Genomic DNA, 15,912 nt, shown 5'->3' on the forward strand with positions numbered 1-15,912 from the left:
CAGCTGTGTCCTGGTGAGCAGGGAGCGAAGGCGGGTTGCCCCCAGCTCCTGCTGCGGCCTCAGAGCAAAGCTGGTGGGTGCACAGCAGTTACTGCTGCCAAATCTTATCAGCAATTAAAGCCATGCAGTGACGTGCTGGCTCTCCCAGCGCGTGGTGTGGATAACAAGTGGTCGTGTTGGCTGCAAGGATCCTGAAGTGGTTGTAGTGCGTGTGTGTAAGTGACCTCTTGTTCCTTTAGCGTGTCTGGGAAAGGCTCTTTCTGTTTCTTGTACTTCACTCTCATCGTAGCCCAGAATGCTTCCTGCCAAGATTGGCTGCCCTCAAACACGACCCACCTCATCTTCTTTGGAAGTATTTTTTTTCTTCCTAACTGCTTGAATCTGAGGGGATAATCCTCTTTTAAAAGTGCTCTAAGAATCAGCTGGCATCTCAGTTTAAAAGTGTACATAAACATGTATTTGTATGTGGACGTACAACTCCTGTCTCTAGGCTGACATATCTGTGTTGTTCTCAATCTGTAAAGTCTCATAATCAGAAACCTGTCTCAGCTCTCACCCCTGTGAATTCAATTTCTATGGAATTTTTTTTTTTTTTCTTAACACAAAAGTGTTTCATGTTAGTTTCAGAAATATGGAATATATTCAGTTGTGTGCTGTGCTGATTTAAGGCACGCTTTATGTTGTATCCACTGACCTTCCCACTGTGTTTTGTTCATTTTCATTTCTGGCCTCTCTTTGTTTCTAAAGACCCTTAACCAACAGTTTAAATACAGCAGACAGAGTTCCAACAAATAAGAAATGCTCCAAAGCAAATTGGTGTAATCTTTGTTGAAAATGTCTGATCTTATGATGAGTTAATGCAAGATCAGACGGTGTGAATTTAGAGCAGGAAAGCAGTTGCAGCTGCTTGTCTGTGTTCCCATGTCTCAGGACAACACGAGGCGTGCAGCCTGTGTGCACCTTGACCAGGAGTGAGTGGTTGTGTGCTCCCACTTTCTGCAGGTAACTGGAGTGCTGGAGCCTTCAGCCATGAAGTTGTTGTCTGTGAGCCTATTGGGCGGGTAGAGTTTTCAAACAGAAGTAAGGAGAGGGTTTGTGCTCCAATTCTAGCTTCAAAATACTGCTGATTAATTAGCCTGCTGTTTAGAGAAGGCATTAAGTAACGATGTGAGCTTCTCTTTCATGCTCTTTCACCGGCAAAGCTGTGACTTTGCCACAGTCGGAGGTGGCGAGCAAGGATGCTGCGGAGTTGTGCACAGGCTGTGTGTGGCTGAAGGAGTTCAAGGGCTGACTTTCAGGTTGCTGCCTGTTTCGGCACGGAGTGCAAAGTGAGCGCTCAGACCTTTGTGTCCCTGTCAGCAGGATGCTTACCATCTGAGCACGTTGTTCAAGCAGTGCGGGATGGGGAGGGTGACAGCCTTGCCTATCTATTTTTGTTATGATTTTAATTTAAACTTGGTGTTGTATAAACTGTTTTATGGACTAGATGAGAGACTACAGAACTTGTTAACAAGTTTACATTTTTGCAGTTGCGCTTTGTTGGCTGTTCCATGTGTGCTGCAGGTGTGTGTATGTGTTCATTCACTACAAATGTGCTGGTTTGCACTTACCAGAAGCAAATGGTCAGAGTTTAACACTGGAAACGTTCCTTTTTGCTCAGATTTTTTAAGGTGGCTGCTCTCATAAGAGGTTTACCATAATTGAATGGTAATTCCTCAGCTCCAACATGTAGCATTCATTCAAACTCTGATTTTTCTTGCTGTCAAAGTAAGTAGCAGCTCCTGAGCTCTGCATTCTTTTATCAATCAGATCAAGGGGAAGCTGTGTGATCCTTCATCTGCTGTGTTCAGGGCACTGTATATCTGAGAGTACTGTCTGGCTTTGGGTGTTAGCAGTACACAGTTTGAAGCACTGTGTAGTGCTCACAGCCTGGTGTAAATAAAATGCCTAACCTTGAAAAATAATAGAATTTTTTTCAGTCTTAACCATGTGATCACAGGGCGGAGTTATTAGGAGTTTGATTTGGTTCTTTCAAATCAGCTTTTCATTTGTCTGTAAGGTTTGTTCTTTAGTGTGAGGTGTTCTCGTATGCTGACGCTGTCGTAATTAAAAAAGAAAGACAAGGAGGGGAGGAAAGAAGGTGATTTTGCAACGTGCTGGGCTGTGATGCCTGTCGAATTCACTTGTGGGTTGCTTCCTGATTTCTTTAATGGTGGAACATAGTGATTTCTGAAGAAGTAAGGTGCCTTTTAAGCAGGTCTTTTAATATTTGAAGAAATATCTGGAAATAACGACTAATGAAACGAAAGCTTCTAAGAAGGGAAATTATAGTTGAAACAAAAGGCATTTTTTTAGTTCCGCTCAGTTTTGCTCTGTGCTTAATCCATCCCTTAAGCTAAGCACTCTGCTGTCGTCCAGGTGCTTGAAAAATGAAAAGGAAGCTCCAGGGGATGTTGGGTAGGTGTTGGGTTATGGCTGCAGCTTCTACTTGCTTTAGTTTTCCTTAGAAAATGTTGTAGCTACTAGATTATTAATAGTTAAATTTCAGTTAAATCACAGCATTTCGTGGCTTGAAATAACCCCTTAACCAAGCACAATTGCATTTTCTTGCAGTATTCTCAGACTTCAGTATTTTTTTTCTTGGAATTAACCATGGTGAATGGCTGTTCTTCCTACTGAAGTTCAGTTAAAGAGCTCAGACTGCTTTGTGCTTGCTTTTCATTTGAGTGCAAGGATGCACACGCATTTTTGATCTTGGAAAAAGGTGCTGTGTAACTTCCATGAAATACTCAAATGTTGCACTTCTGTTTTACCTTATTGTCACTACACTCAAGTAATCACTATTTGTTAAGTTGCTCATTTTCTCCGCCCTTTCATTCAGCACCTGAAATTGGGTCCCCCAACAGTAATCAAACACAATTACTATTTGCAATTACTTCTGATTCCAGTGGGGAAACCCAGATAAGTATCTTTCTTGCCATAGGGACCTGTTCTCTCCTTCCTTGGAAGTGGCATTCTGTGTCCTTTCCTCTTCTGTTCCCACTATTTGAGGAATGGTTAAGTAAAAAAAGAACACGCAGACATCAAGTATTTGTTAAAATCAATCAATATAATTAATATATATTGAGGTTCAGGTCCTTTGTCTTTCTGTCAAGGAGCTCTTTTTCGCATCTCCAGGTGTTCTGCTTGCATCCTCATTGTGTTCCTGGGATGTGGATGGCAGAGACAAGCATGTTTGGGGATGCTGCGTTGTGCCTGAGGAGCTGTAAAGGTTGCATTTGCCTTACTCCTTTGCTTTACAACTTTAAGATGCTCACAGACAGATCAGGTGATTCCTTGGTGAGTTATTTAGACCTCTGTCAATGACATCTGTTTGCTATTATGAAGGGCAATAAGGTGCAAGGATGTTATCTGGTATAAATAGGCATGCAGAACAAGGTTTGTGCTTTCTGTTCTGCTGTAGCAGCTCTCAGTTTCCATGCAGCTCTCAGCCTGGCTGTCTTTTCATCAGTTTTTCTAATTTCCGTTATTTTATTTAATTCATTAGAAAGTGATGAAGCTTATTATTGCATAATACCTGTAGTATGAATTCAGTTTGTCTGGCTTTTTTTTCCCATGACTTTTTTTAGATGAACATTGCTGCTACTTTCTGCTTTTGCAGTAGACAGAGCTTTCAAGCATGCTAAAGACAGTGTCATGCAGTTGATTTCTGGCAAGCAGAAATCATGTTTTTCACTATTTCTAATAAAAATGTCATTTAAAAAAAAAAAAAGAAAGGATGCCTCATCTGAACAGATTTTGAAGAATCTGTTTGGAAGGGATTGCAATGGTTTACTCCTCTCTCCCTTTCTTTCTTTTTTGTTTCCTTTTGAAGGAAAACATCTTGTTCCTGTGAAGATACCCAATTTATCATGTTTTCCAGAATTGATAGTGCATGAAATAATCTTTTAATCAGGCTGCTTGTTATGAGAAAAACAGCATTCAGCTCATTAGCTGATAGATGTCCTGATCATCAGGCAAAAAATAGCAGCTAAAACCTAAGTCTTGGGAAACCCACTTTATACTTTGTATGAAGTATATACATATATAAGAAATTCAGATGTTGTCTTTGTTTTTATGATGCTAGTGTTAAGTGTTGATTTTTTTTTTTTTAAGTAAAAACTGAATAAAATTATTGTTATGACAGAAATTATGACAGTTAGGTTGGCAGTGTGAAGTACACTTAAAATTAGCCAGGTGTGAGCACGATGGTGCTTTAGGTGCCTGAGCTTGTTGGACTGTTTAATGCTCTTCAGTTACTGCATGCACCTGCCTTCTGTAAGACCCCTTCATTGAGTGTTGTGCAGGATTGACACTTGTGGGATGGTTGCTGTCTTGATAATTTTACATTTGTGATACCCTCCTAGGTATGGTTTCTGGTCCCTTCCATGCCCCGTTCCCGTTCCTGCCCCATGTGCTGCTTCCAGGCCTATATTTTACAGCATGCTCCTGCTCCGCAGAGTCAGAGAATCATTAGGGTTGGAAAAGACCACTAAGGTCATCCAGTCCAACCATCAGCCCACCCCCATCGTGCCCACTAGCTCACGTCCCTCAGTGTCACATCCCTGCAGTTCTTGAAGAGCCCCAGGAATGATGACTCCCCCCTTCCCTGGGCAGCCTCTGACAGTGCCTCACTGCTCTTTCTGAGAATAAATTGTTCCTAATATCCAACCTGAACCTCCCCTGTCTCAGCTTAAGGCTGTTACCTTTCGTTCTGCCTCTCCAGGCAAGTTGTTGGTGCTTTTTTCCTTGACGCAGCTGCTGTGACCCCACAGGAAGCCTGGAGGGCTGTAGGAGAGCACTTCTCAGCCATATAGGAAGGGTCTGTTCAGCCACTGTGCCTTTGACTTGCTCTGTGGGAATGCCTTATATCAAAAGAAATAGGTGTGTAGGAGTTGAGGAGGTGAAACAGGCTCGAGGTTTATGAAATATTCAGTCCTTTGTTGCCAGAGGAATTCCTTGCAGCTTTCTTATTACAGGTTTTGAGGTGGCCCGAAGTGAACGTGGTGAAATTCAGCACTGCACAAGGCGACTTCTTAGCAGATTGCCAGTCTCTGGTGTAAAACAAGAGTACGCCATAGGGTTTTGTGAAATCATTTTAACATTATGTTCAATATGAACACCATGCTTTTAGCAGCCCTTGGTCTCATAACCCCCTGAACCGAGTAATGTCCCACTGCTGTCTTTTCCTCCAAACAGTGAAAAAAACTGTAAAACAATCAGCCTAAAGCCTCAAGGATTGGCAGGCAGCTACAGGTAAGCATCTGCTTTGAGGAGTGAAGTCTAAAGAAGGTCAGTACACTTAAAAGAGCTTTCACCACAGAGAGCACTGCTGTGTGTAGCTCCACACAGTGCTACCTGAACCACCTATGATATACATCAATTTGCTTAAATAGTCTTTCACTGCTTTATGCCATTATATTTAATTTTGCTTTGCTCTTGGGGGGAGGGAAACATTTGAAAGCTTTGGAAAAGCCTTGGGAGCAATTTTATTCTGCGTCACCTTATCATGGTGTATAATGAGCCTACGTTTGTGTGGTGCTGCTAATTTACCAGGTTCCCCAAGGTATCTTAGAGTTGCTGTGTTTCTGCAGCTGTGGCTGAGTTCCATTCCCAGAGGTGTCACAGGATGCCAGGCTGTCCCTTGGAATGTGGAAGTCCTGTAGTCCTGGAGCTGTGCAGCATGGGGTGAGGACAGGAGGGGCATAGTGCAGCATCCGGCTGAGGCTGTGGGGAGTCCAGGTGAGCAGAATACAAGTGATGGAAATACAGAGAGCAAGTGACAACTTAGCTGGAGCAGGCACACGTACAACAGGGAAAAAATGCCATGTCTCTTTTTGGCATCAGTGGTTCTTACATCTCAGTGTGAATACTTGGAAAGTAGAAGTGGTCCCTCATATCATGGCAGGGCGAGTGTTTGCCGGAAAAAGAGAGGAGAGTATTACAAATGATGTTTGAGGCACAGCACTCTCTTACAATGTAGATAGGAGAGTACAATAGTTAGCCTGAATCACTTTGCTTTGACCAATGCATTTGTCTGACATGGTCAGATAACAAAAACAACCAGAAAAATCTCACTGCAAAGACATTGGTTAAACAGGAGTGGGGGAATATGGGTAGATCTTTTTCATTTAAACTTTTTCTACTTTTTTTTTTTTTCCCCGTGGTTTTAAATAGCATGAACTTTTGAAAAATGTCATTCTGAAGGAAACAACTCCAGCTCATGATTAAGCAGTTTTCAAATAATTTTTATTTCATTTGGTTGTAAATGAAGTGGAAATGTACATTTAAATGGGAGTGAATTTGTTTCCAGTTATGGTTGTTCCCTTTTCTATGGCAAGAATGCAGATCTTTTCAAAGAGTTCTATTTTCTGAGAGCAAGTTAGCTGCAAAATGTGCTACTGACTTTTAAAAGCAAGGAGATTTATAATTGGAAACTTGTAGGTAAATATGTACTTTTTGGACTCTACCAGAGACTTGCTTGTCTTCCAAACTCATGTATGTTGGTTGGAAAGTGAATCGTACTGCGTATGTCCTTTTCTCTACCCGAGTTATATTTATACAAGGTGTTCAAACAAATCCAGGCTTTTCTCTTAGTTGAACATCAAGAACTGCAAATTATCTTAGCTGGAAAAAAATTTAACGAGGGCCAGACAGTGTGCAGTAACAAACTGCCATATGTACTTATTGTGGCTTTGGCTTTTCATGTTCTGTGTTCTTGCAGACTTCATTCCTTTTCATCTTCAGGATTACGTTAAAAGCGCCTTTTAAGTAGATTTTCAGATAGGCTCTTTTCCTAGCATGGTAACCCTCTGCAAAGGGATCTTGTGACTTGCACAGTCACTAATTATGGTCAGAAAATGCAAGGACTGAGAGTCATCCAGCACTGAACTTTGCAAAATGGTCATAATTATTACATAAAAGCATGTTGAAAAAGATGAGCAAACTTACTGGATCAAATTCAGAGGCAAAGAAATGAGGAGAAATGGTAACAAAACCAATAATTTAGCTTTTTTGTAAGGTAATTGTGTTGCTGGTAGAAAGTTGGGTAGGATGCTACCCTAGGTAGTAATAGAGAAATGCTGACTTAGCTGAGCTGAGATTTGTGGTTTCTTCCTATTTCTGTAAGATAACGTAATGTAAGTTCATACATCACTCCATTGTTGCATCATGTGTTTACTTTCTCTGCTGCCCATCATTCTTGTTTTGTCTCCTGTTTGGTTTTATTTTGATGTGTTGTCTTGATTGCAAAGAGGAGATGATGAATAGGAAAGAAGATCCTTGATGCTGGCTTAAAGCTTGCACCGTCCTCTCTGGAGACACCAATGACATTTTCTGTGCTGTTTGTAACGAAGCAGTGAGTGACTTTGTCCTGTTTGTAGGACTTGATGAGGAGCTGCGATGGACCTCTTCTGCCTTCTAAGGACCACCAATTGCCGATGAGAAACGATAGCATCTGTGTGCTGCGTGATGGTGACAGCAGAGCTTTTTGTGGGGAGATGTTGGCTCTTGCCACAACAAAGTAACCTTTGATCAAATGAGTGTAGTGGGCGGATTGTACCATTCGCTTTTATGGAAGGTAGTGTGTGATCATAGGTGCAGAAATGAAATAACCTGCAGGTAAAGGAGATGCTGCTTATTGCTTATTCTTACACATATCTCAGTCCTAGTTTATATTAACTGAATTCATTCCTGTTTTGCTCTCTGGATTTTCCTAGTCTGATGACCATTTTGGATAACTTTTTAGGCACGTCTAGTTTTCAGGGCATGTGCTAAGACCAGGAAGCGTGCTTTATTGAGCAAGTTCAGACGTTCATATTCTACATCCTATGCAGGGTTGCACTGCCTGCTGGCACCACGAGTTCCCCTGAAAATGGGACATGCAGCCCCAAAGGTCTGTGAGGGGGAACTGGCACTCTTTGCTTTTTAAAATAAGCTGCTTCATGGCGTTAGCAGAATGCTTTGTACTTGTTCTTGGAATCTATTTCTGCAAACATGAAATGGCGTTTTATAACTTGGCTAACAACTAGTGGTTTTTTTTCTTTCCTGTAAAGGAGAAAAAGAGCAAATGCTTCATTAAAAGTAGTGTTGGAGCATGCAGCATGAATCACGGTATGTATATTTTTGTACTAGTTAGATGTGTTCAAAGGCAGGGCACAAAAAATTATCCCTGGGAACATAAGGTGTGGATGGTTTTTTGATCTGTTAGCAGGTGGCTTTTTTTGTTGTGGTAGATCTGGACTTTGGTATGTGACATGGCACTGAGTGCAAGCACACAGTGAGTGAGCAGGTGAGCTCAGGAGCTTTGTAAGCGACACCACCATCCGTGTGCCTGGGTGCTTGCTGCAGAGCTGGGCTGGGTAAGACTCTGGGGTGGGATGTCCTGGGAGATGTGCCTCCTTCTTGCAGTACAAAGCGATTGGCATCTGAGCACCTGGCGAAGCTGAGTCGCTCATTCACAGTACCTTTGGCTCTAATTGCAAATTGATTTGTGATTATGTGCCCACGGTTACAGATTTATATACAGATTTAAGAACCATGAGTAAGATATAAGGAAACCTTTGTAAATGGTCTGTCGTCCCTGCTCTGCCGTGACGCTGGTGTGGTTATTCCCCCATACCTGCAGGTTTTTTTCAAGTGCAAACTCAAGTTTGCTCAGCTGCTCCGTGTGCATGGAAGGTGCAGGCAGGCAGAATGGACTTGGCTGTGGTCCTTTAGCAGTTAGGATATCCCAAAGGGCTTGGTGGGCAGCTGTGGTCCGTGCCTGTCCCTGGGCTGCCTGTGGAAGGGACTGGGGGGGACGTGGGATCACCTGCAGGTGTACTGAAAGCAGGAGAGACGGATAGGCAGCAAGCTACCATCTGCTAGCTGTTTGCTTACAGGATGGAGGCGAGTTTAATAGTTTCCTTTCTCTGTAGGATAAGGCAACCATTGCAGTGTTGTGCTGCTGCTGTTGACAGTCCCGTGCTCTGACATAAAGGAGATTTCTATCTGAAGAAGAAAAACAAAGCAGTGTCTGGCCAGCATCTCTCAAGAGCGCTCCTTTCGTCGATACGGATTGGGCTGCTCTCTGATCTGTGGCTGCATGCTGGCTCGTTGTTCTGCTGTCTGTGTACCTCGAAATGAGGTTTTGTGTGCAAGGAGCAGTGCAACCGCTTGCTGACTGAGTCAGCACTTTGCTCCCGGCTGATCTGTGCGGCTGCAGCAGCAGAGCTCAAATGCACTGACACAGATGAAAACTCTGTAGGTCAGATGTTTGAAGCTCATAAATCATAGGAGGGAATTTGCTTTGTTTGCAAGGGACCAGTTGGCTTCGGCTTTTGGGGTTTAGAAATGAAAGTAGTGGCCATCATTTTTTGCATATGCGGTGTGGGGAATGGAAAGTCTTTGTAGCCACTTTGGCTAAACTTGAAGTTTCATCCATGGCTTATTTGTGCTTGTGGCGTAGCACGCGATGCAATGTTTCTGATATGCTTTCTAAGAGAAAAAGTACCTGAAGAAATAGGTTTTCTTCAATGCTTTGCGAGTTAGCAGGTGTTGCTGCAATAACTCAGTAGCATGGGAACTCTGCCTTGTTGGTAAAAGCCACGCATTCTGGCTGATCAACATTTCCTAGAGCAGAGTTGCCACCTCAAATTTATTTTTTATTTCTTTTTTAATTGCTGTGTAATGCAGTCACTGTTTGCCAACTCTGTTTGCTGTTTCCTTATTTCTTTGGCACGTTTAATATTTGGTGATCTTTGAGATTTGGATTGAAAAGCCAGAGCTGTGGCGTGTGCCTCGTTGGGTTTGGTTGAGTACAGCTGGAACAAAGAAAAATCATTCCTGTTCCATGAGATAAATTCATTATTACAATGAGAATAATTTCTCTTATTTATATATATATATATATATATTCTCACTTCTCTCTATTTCTTCCTCTGGAAGTCTTGGCTTTCATACTGTATGAATGAAGCCTACTAGAGATCTGGGAAAACCTAAGGAATTGGTGAGAGGTCTGCTGTTAGCTTTTAGGACCAGAGCTTTGCTTTTAAATACCTTGTTAAAACTAGAAATTCCTTTTCGTTATTCACATAAAGACAAATTTAAAAGATGGAGGGAAATCTTTGCTGACCTGGGAGGTGATATTAGCAGTGTATACATACATACATACATATATGTATGTATGTATGTATATGTATATACTGGTGTGGGTAGGGAGGTAAAATTGCTCTGCAGTGGCAGGTAGGACACAGTTCTACAGCCTTCTCTGAATAGCAGCTGGATGAGATCCTTTAGCTCAGGCATCATATTGTATGAGATAACATCCAGGAAACAGTATTTATTTACCAGGTTGCAGGTGATTGCAGATTTAGTCTTCCTAAGGTTGCAAATGTTACTGTTCCTCCTTCAGTGTGCTTCTTATAAATCAATTATTGCTTGAATGTTTCAAGTTGTGTTTTTCAGGGATACAGAAATCTGTTTCAGTTAGTTGCATATTTCAGTATGTGCAAGGCAGATGTGTTACTGTTTCAGGCAGCTGAGGAGGGTGATGCAGTTTAGGCTACAATCAGTTGTTTCTGTAACTTCAGCAGTTACAGCTGTCAGGAGAATAGGAGCACTTTGGTTCTGTGTGCCCGGCCCCAGAAGGGATGAATCAAAATTCTGGGGCTGGTTATTTGTATCTGTTTACAAAGATTTGTACAGTAAAAAAAGATATTCGGGACAGGAAAGGGATTATATTCTCTAAAAGCTGCATTTTCCTTTATGTGCTGCACCACGCAGGAGCCTTACTCCATTTTCCAAGTTCTCCAGCGCATCATAGTTGAATGGCTTTATGTCAATTGAATGGCTTTATGTCAATTAATATTGACAGGAAGTCAGTTTGAGCAACATTGGAAAATGGAAGTGGTTGGCAGAACTGGCTAATTTCACTGAGTTTCCTTTTGCTAAAAATATCTTTAAAAGAAGCCCTCCTTTGGCAATACAATGAGTGCTTGTTTGGCTGTAGTTTGGAATTGATGGTGACTCTTGTCCTTTAATGAAAAGGGCTTGAAAAATATGAATAACCTTTTGAAAAACACTCGGCTTCCTCTGTGCAGTTCATGGCTGTGCTCGTGTCCTCCAGGAGCTCACATGGGTAAGCTTACATAGCACCTTACATAGGTGCTTACCTTCGGTGCACGTGTCACTCTATGGGCTTGAGGGGTTGGCAGCAGCAGTGAAGTTGTGTGGTGATGCCTGTGTGAATACCCTGAGATGGAAGGGACCTGAGAGCATCATCGAGTTCATCTCCTGCCTCCACATGTGACCATCCAGAAAGTTTTGGGATGTGTTCTGTGGTCTTAGGTGATAGTTGGAATCCTTGGAAAAGGAAGAGAAATGCTGCAGGTGCAGTCCATTTAGCTGTCAGCCTGCTGCCATGGCTTTGGCATGGTGCTTTGGAGGTGTGCTGCACTCTGCACGCTGCTCCTGGTTCTGCTACAGAGCCACAGCTGCCTGCTGCTTGCTTGCGAGCTGCCTCCTGGCATCCTGAATGTGGAGGGAAGGTTGAGCTGTCTTTGTATGGCTGCCATTTTGTGCCAGGAATTGTCTTCGTCTTCTGGATGATGATTTCAATCCTTCTTTCTCAATTTTTATGCTTTTGTATAGGCAAAAGTGTTTGTTTTCTAATAGAAAATGAAACATTAAGCCAGCATGTTGTAACAGGGAGCACCACACATGCTTTTTTTCCCCAGATACAACTACATGTCCTTGCTGGTAAAGGCAGTGAAATGCTGCGACCTGTTTGCTCCACTGAGCTCCTTGCACCAGCACCTATCTCCAGCTCTCTCCTTTCTCAGTCTCCTTCAAAACCTGCTCTGCATTGCCCGTGAGACATTCACTGTGAGTCTCCGCTGTTGTCTCTTAGATTCAATTGAACTGAAAACAGCAGCCTTTTTAAAGTTTATTTTTTATCTTTAAAAATATTCTCTTTTTTTTTTTTTTTTTTTTTTTTTGTCACTTTACAACACTGATCTGTGTTGTAGCTGTTGATCACTGCTACATGAGCCGAGTTTACAAACATTTAGAAACAGAGTGTGTTATTGCTGAAGACCAGCTGACAGCCACTGGAGGCTCTTACCCTGCTGCCAGCTGGGTTTTTGCATGTAGCCATTGCATTTCCTATTGCTGGAGGTTTGCAAGCATGTAGATTATACAGCACAGAGAAGTTTTAAAATAGAATGTAGTGAGGCTGGTAATCTCGAGATTAGGACAGGTTAATGGCTGGTTTAAAAGCTGGGTATAAAATCTTAAGTATGTAGTAAGGAACCAGCTTCCTCTGCTTTGGGGATCTCCATGCTAGAGAGAAGTTAAAAGCTGCTGCTCCCAGGTTGCTGTAGCCCTTTACAGCAGAGTGCTCCAGAATATGGTCACTGGGAGCAGCAGGGTTTTGCTGTGGGCTTTGTAGCACAGTCTGTGATGCTGCCACAGGAATGAATGAGGGTGGAGGGCTGGGAAAGGTTTTGTAGTTCTAGTTCTTGCTAATGGTTCAAGCATGCAAAATATTCTTTAATTGATTTTGGTTATCAGCTTTATGAACTTATGCAGAGGATGGAATGTCAGGGAAGAGGCAGAGCTCCTGTAGTGGCCTTAAGGAGATTCTAGCAGCTCCTGTGCCTGGGAAAAGCAAGGGGATTGCCAGCAGAACTCTGTCAGTGAATGCTGCCCTGCAAAGAAAAGTTATTTCCAGGTTAAATGGTGGGCTGATGTGGGAACATGAAATTCTTGCTGCTGTTGATTGTCCTTTTATTTTCTTCCATGGAGATAAATTCAAAAACCTCTTGGGAGTATTCAGAATTGTGAAGCCCTTGGGGGGTGCCTGGTGTTCTGAATTCATACGTGAGTCTGTGCTACTGTCTGTGACACGTGATGATGATTTTGTAGAAAGGTAAAAGGAGCTCTGCAGGTTTCAGACATCTCTTCAGTTAGTCTGCATTATAGCCATTGGTGGAAAAGGTCAAGGTACCATTAAAAGACGTGCTATAACCTATCCTTATGAGAAATTCCTTCCTAATTTTGCTTGTCTGGAAGGATAACATGATCTATTCCTGCAGAGCTCTCAGTTGACTTCTCAGTAGGTTTATTTGAAAATGAACTTCAGGTTTTTTTTTGTTTTTTGTTTTTTTTCCAATGTTCCAGCTCTGCAGGTGAGTGCTGACCGCATGCTGTCCCGTGCTGGAAGCAGAGCACAGCTCGTGGCTCAGCAGGTCGGAAGGCAGATCTCAAAGCACAGTGCTGCGTTGCAGCGCGGCGTTAGATTTCACTGCGGATTGAATCGAGGCTCTCTTGTGCTGAAAGAATGAGGCTGCATAGGTTTGTTTGAAGAGACAGGTGCTTAAAATTAATGCAGATCTCTCTTCCATCAGGTCAATAAAGAACATTCATGTTTATGACCAGGGTGTTGTGTTGAGAACTAGCGATGACGTCAGAGGGTGGCTCATGAGTGAAATGTACTACTGTACACAAATACATAAGGCTGTATTATGTTTAAGAATTATGTTGTTTTGTTTTTTTTTTTCACGTATACTAATTACTATAGGTCTTCTGCAGTGGGTCTTCAGAGCCATGGATGTAGTATTTTTATATTAACACTGAGCTTTTCAGTTTTTTTGCTGATCTTTAAGTGATGGACAAATATTAACCTGAAAAAGCTCTGGCTTGAAGTAGAAACATTCAACTCTTAACTGGAAGAGATTTTATATTTATGCTAACTTTGGCTTCTTTTCTCTCCTGTGTTACAGAAGTACTAATACGGAGCGCTTGACCTTCTAATCTCTAGCAGCTGAATCTCCTGAGACCAGGATTAGGAAAAGAGTGCCTTCGGAACCAATATGTAGCAAATGGGTATCGCACCTCTGAAGCTCCTCCCTTGGTTCAACACTTGCATGTTTTAAGGATCCTTGTAGCCACAACAGTGAATTGCTCTTGTTAACTTCAGAAGTGGATTTCATGTGGTGCTTGCTAAGTGTTGAATCACCATGAGTAGTAATCTAGGAAAAGAAAAGGACTGTAAAGAGAAGGATCCAAAAGTCCCGTCGTCAAAAGAAAGGGAGAAGGAGGCCAAAGCCTCTGGAGGATTTGGGAAAGAAAGCAAAGAGAAGGAGCCCAAGACCAAAGGGAAAGATGCCAAAGATGGAAAGAAAGACTCCAGTAGCACGCAGCCTGGGGTGGCTTTTTCAGTGGACAATACGATAAAAAGACCTAATCCAGCCACAGGTACCCGCAAAAAATCCAGCAATGCTGAAGTGATCAAAGAGCTAAATAAATGCCGGGAAGAGAATTCAATGCGCTTGGACTTGTCCAAGAGGTCTATACACATGCTTCCATCAGCTGTCAAAGAGTTAACGCAGTTAACAGAACTTTATTTATACAGTAACAAACTGCAGTCTCTACCGGCAGAGGTGGGCTGTCTTGTGAACCTGATGACACTGGCCCTGAGTGAGAATTCACTCACCAGTTTGCCTGACTCTCTTGATAACTTGAAGAAACTGCGCATGCTTGACCTGCGGCATAACAAACTGAGAGAGATTCCTTCGGTGGTGTACAGACTGACTTCTCTCGCCACTCTTTACCTACGCTTTAATCGTATAACTACTGTGGAAAAGGATATCAAAAACTTGTCAAAACTCACCATGCTTAGCATACGAGAGAACAAAATCAAGCAACTACCTGCTGAAATTGGTAAGTGATTGCACTGATTAAAGGCTTAATTCCGTGCTGAAGTTGATCTTGCAGTTCAGTTAGGTATATGGAAACTACCCCTTTTTCAGGTGCTCTGCTCCATTGAAAGTGTACATAAAATTGTTGTCTTGATCATACTGTCGCAATGTTGGCTTATAGTGAGAGTAATCAATATCCTGCACACAATTTTTCATACAAAGCAACCGTCCTTTTTCTACATCTATCATCTTAAAACCAGCTAGATCTTGTTTTCATCTTTGCCTTGTGCTTCCACATATTGTGTCTTTGGAGCCCAGATGGTTTGAAAGAAAAAGAGAAGATACAAGGGCACATCTTACTTTCAGATTTCTTTATAAATCATTTATGAGCTGTTGCAAGTTATAAACACATTATGGGCATGTTACAGAGGGATATGACCATGGTAAGAGAAGGTAGAAAAGGTGCCACATGCTATTACTATGAGCAAGCTGTTGGATGCCATAACAGTTAATAATGCAGGTTAATGATTTGTGAAAGCCTCTCCTTTCTCCAAGTTCTGAATATATTAATGTGTGGAAGCTCAGTATAATACGGCCAAATGTTGTATGCATGGTTGTTGATTCTTATGACTTTTTAATGGATGATATTTGCTTTTTCCAAATGTTGTTACAGAACGATGAGAGATGGCTACGTGAAATGATATACAAGTGGTGTATTGATTTAAATAGTCCATGACAGAAAGTGTGCTGGAATGGCTGTATTTCAATAACTGCTAAATTGTTCCTAATAGCTTCAGATCTGTGGGATACGTCTCTTCATCAGACTGTTTTCAAGCAGTATTTCAGTATCTTAAGTGCTTCATAAAAGGGAGAGTGTATGATAAGCTTTTTTTTTTTTTCTTTTTTTTCTTGTGTGGCTCCAGTTTTTACAATACAAGCACTGGTTAGTGCTGTTAGGGAGGGGGCACAGAACTTCATGCATGGAAGAAAGTTGAAGCAGCTTTAAGTGGGTAGAAAAAACTCCTGCAATATGCTTAGCCCTTGTAACAATGCGAGTAAATTCCTGTACCATTATTTGTTTATTTATTTCTAAAGTGGGTGTGGGACTTCTTCCTGTTAACACTTCTGCACTGGCTTGGGTACACGTTACTGAAGTTGGTTGCTATGTTTACCAACTTTTACAAAGGTTGGG

General features: G+C 42.0%; 1 protein-coding gene across 9 annotated transcripts in view; it reads left to right on the forward strand.

The window, feature by feature from the left end:
* Positions 1 to 15,912, forward strand: part of SHOC2 (SHOC2 leucine rich repeat scaffold protein) — a 68,692-nt gene that overhangs the window by 18,274 nt on the left and 34,506 nt on the right. For 8 of the 9 annotated variants that reach the window (XM_085229847.1, XM_085229845.1, XM_085229842.1 and 5 more), the window contains one exon: positions 13,803 to 14,742. In XM_085229847.1, the coding sequence (XP_085085973.1) occupies positions 14,040 to 14,742 (703 nt within the window). In that variant the 5' untranslated portion in view covers positions 13,803 to 14,039. Of the gene's footprint in view, positions 1 to 13,200; positions 13,375 to 13,802; positions 14,743 to 15,912 lie in introns of all 9 variants that reach the window. The other variant, XM_085229844.1, reaches the window with a different exon arrangement.

Source organism: Meleagris gallopavo, chromosome 8 (genome assembly GCF_905368555.1).
Source record: "Meleagris gallopavo chromosome 8, MGAL_WU_HG_1.1, whole genome shotgun sequence".
NCBI classification, from domain to species: Eukaryota; Metazoa; Chordata; class Aves; order Galliformes; family Phasianidae; genus Meleagris; species Meleagris gallopavo.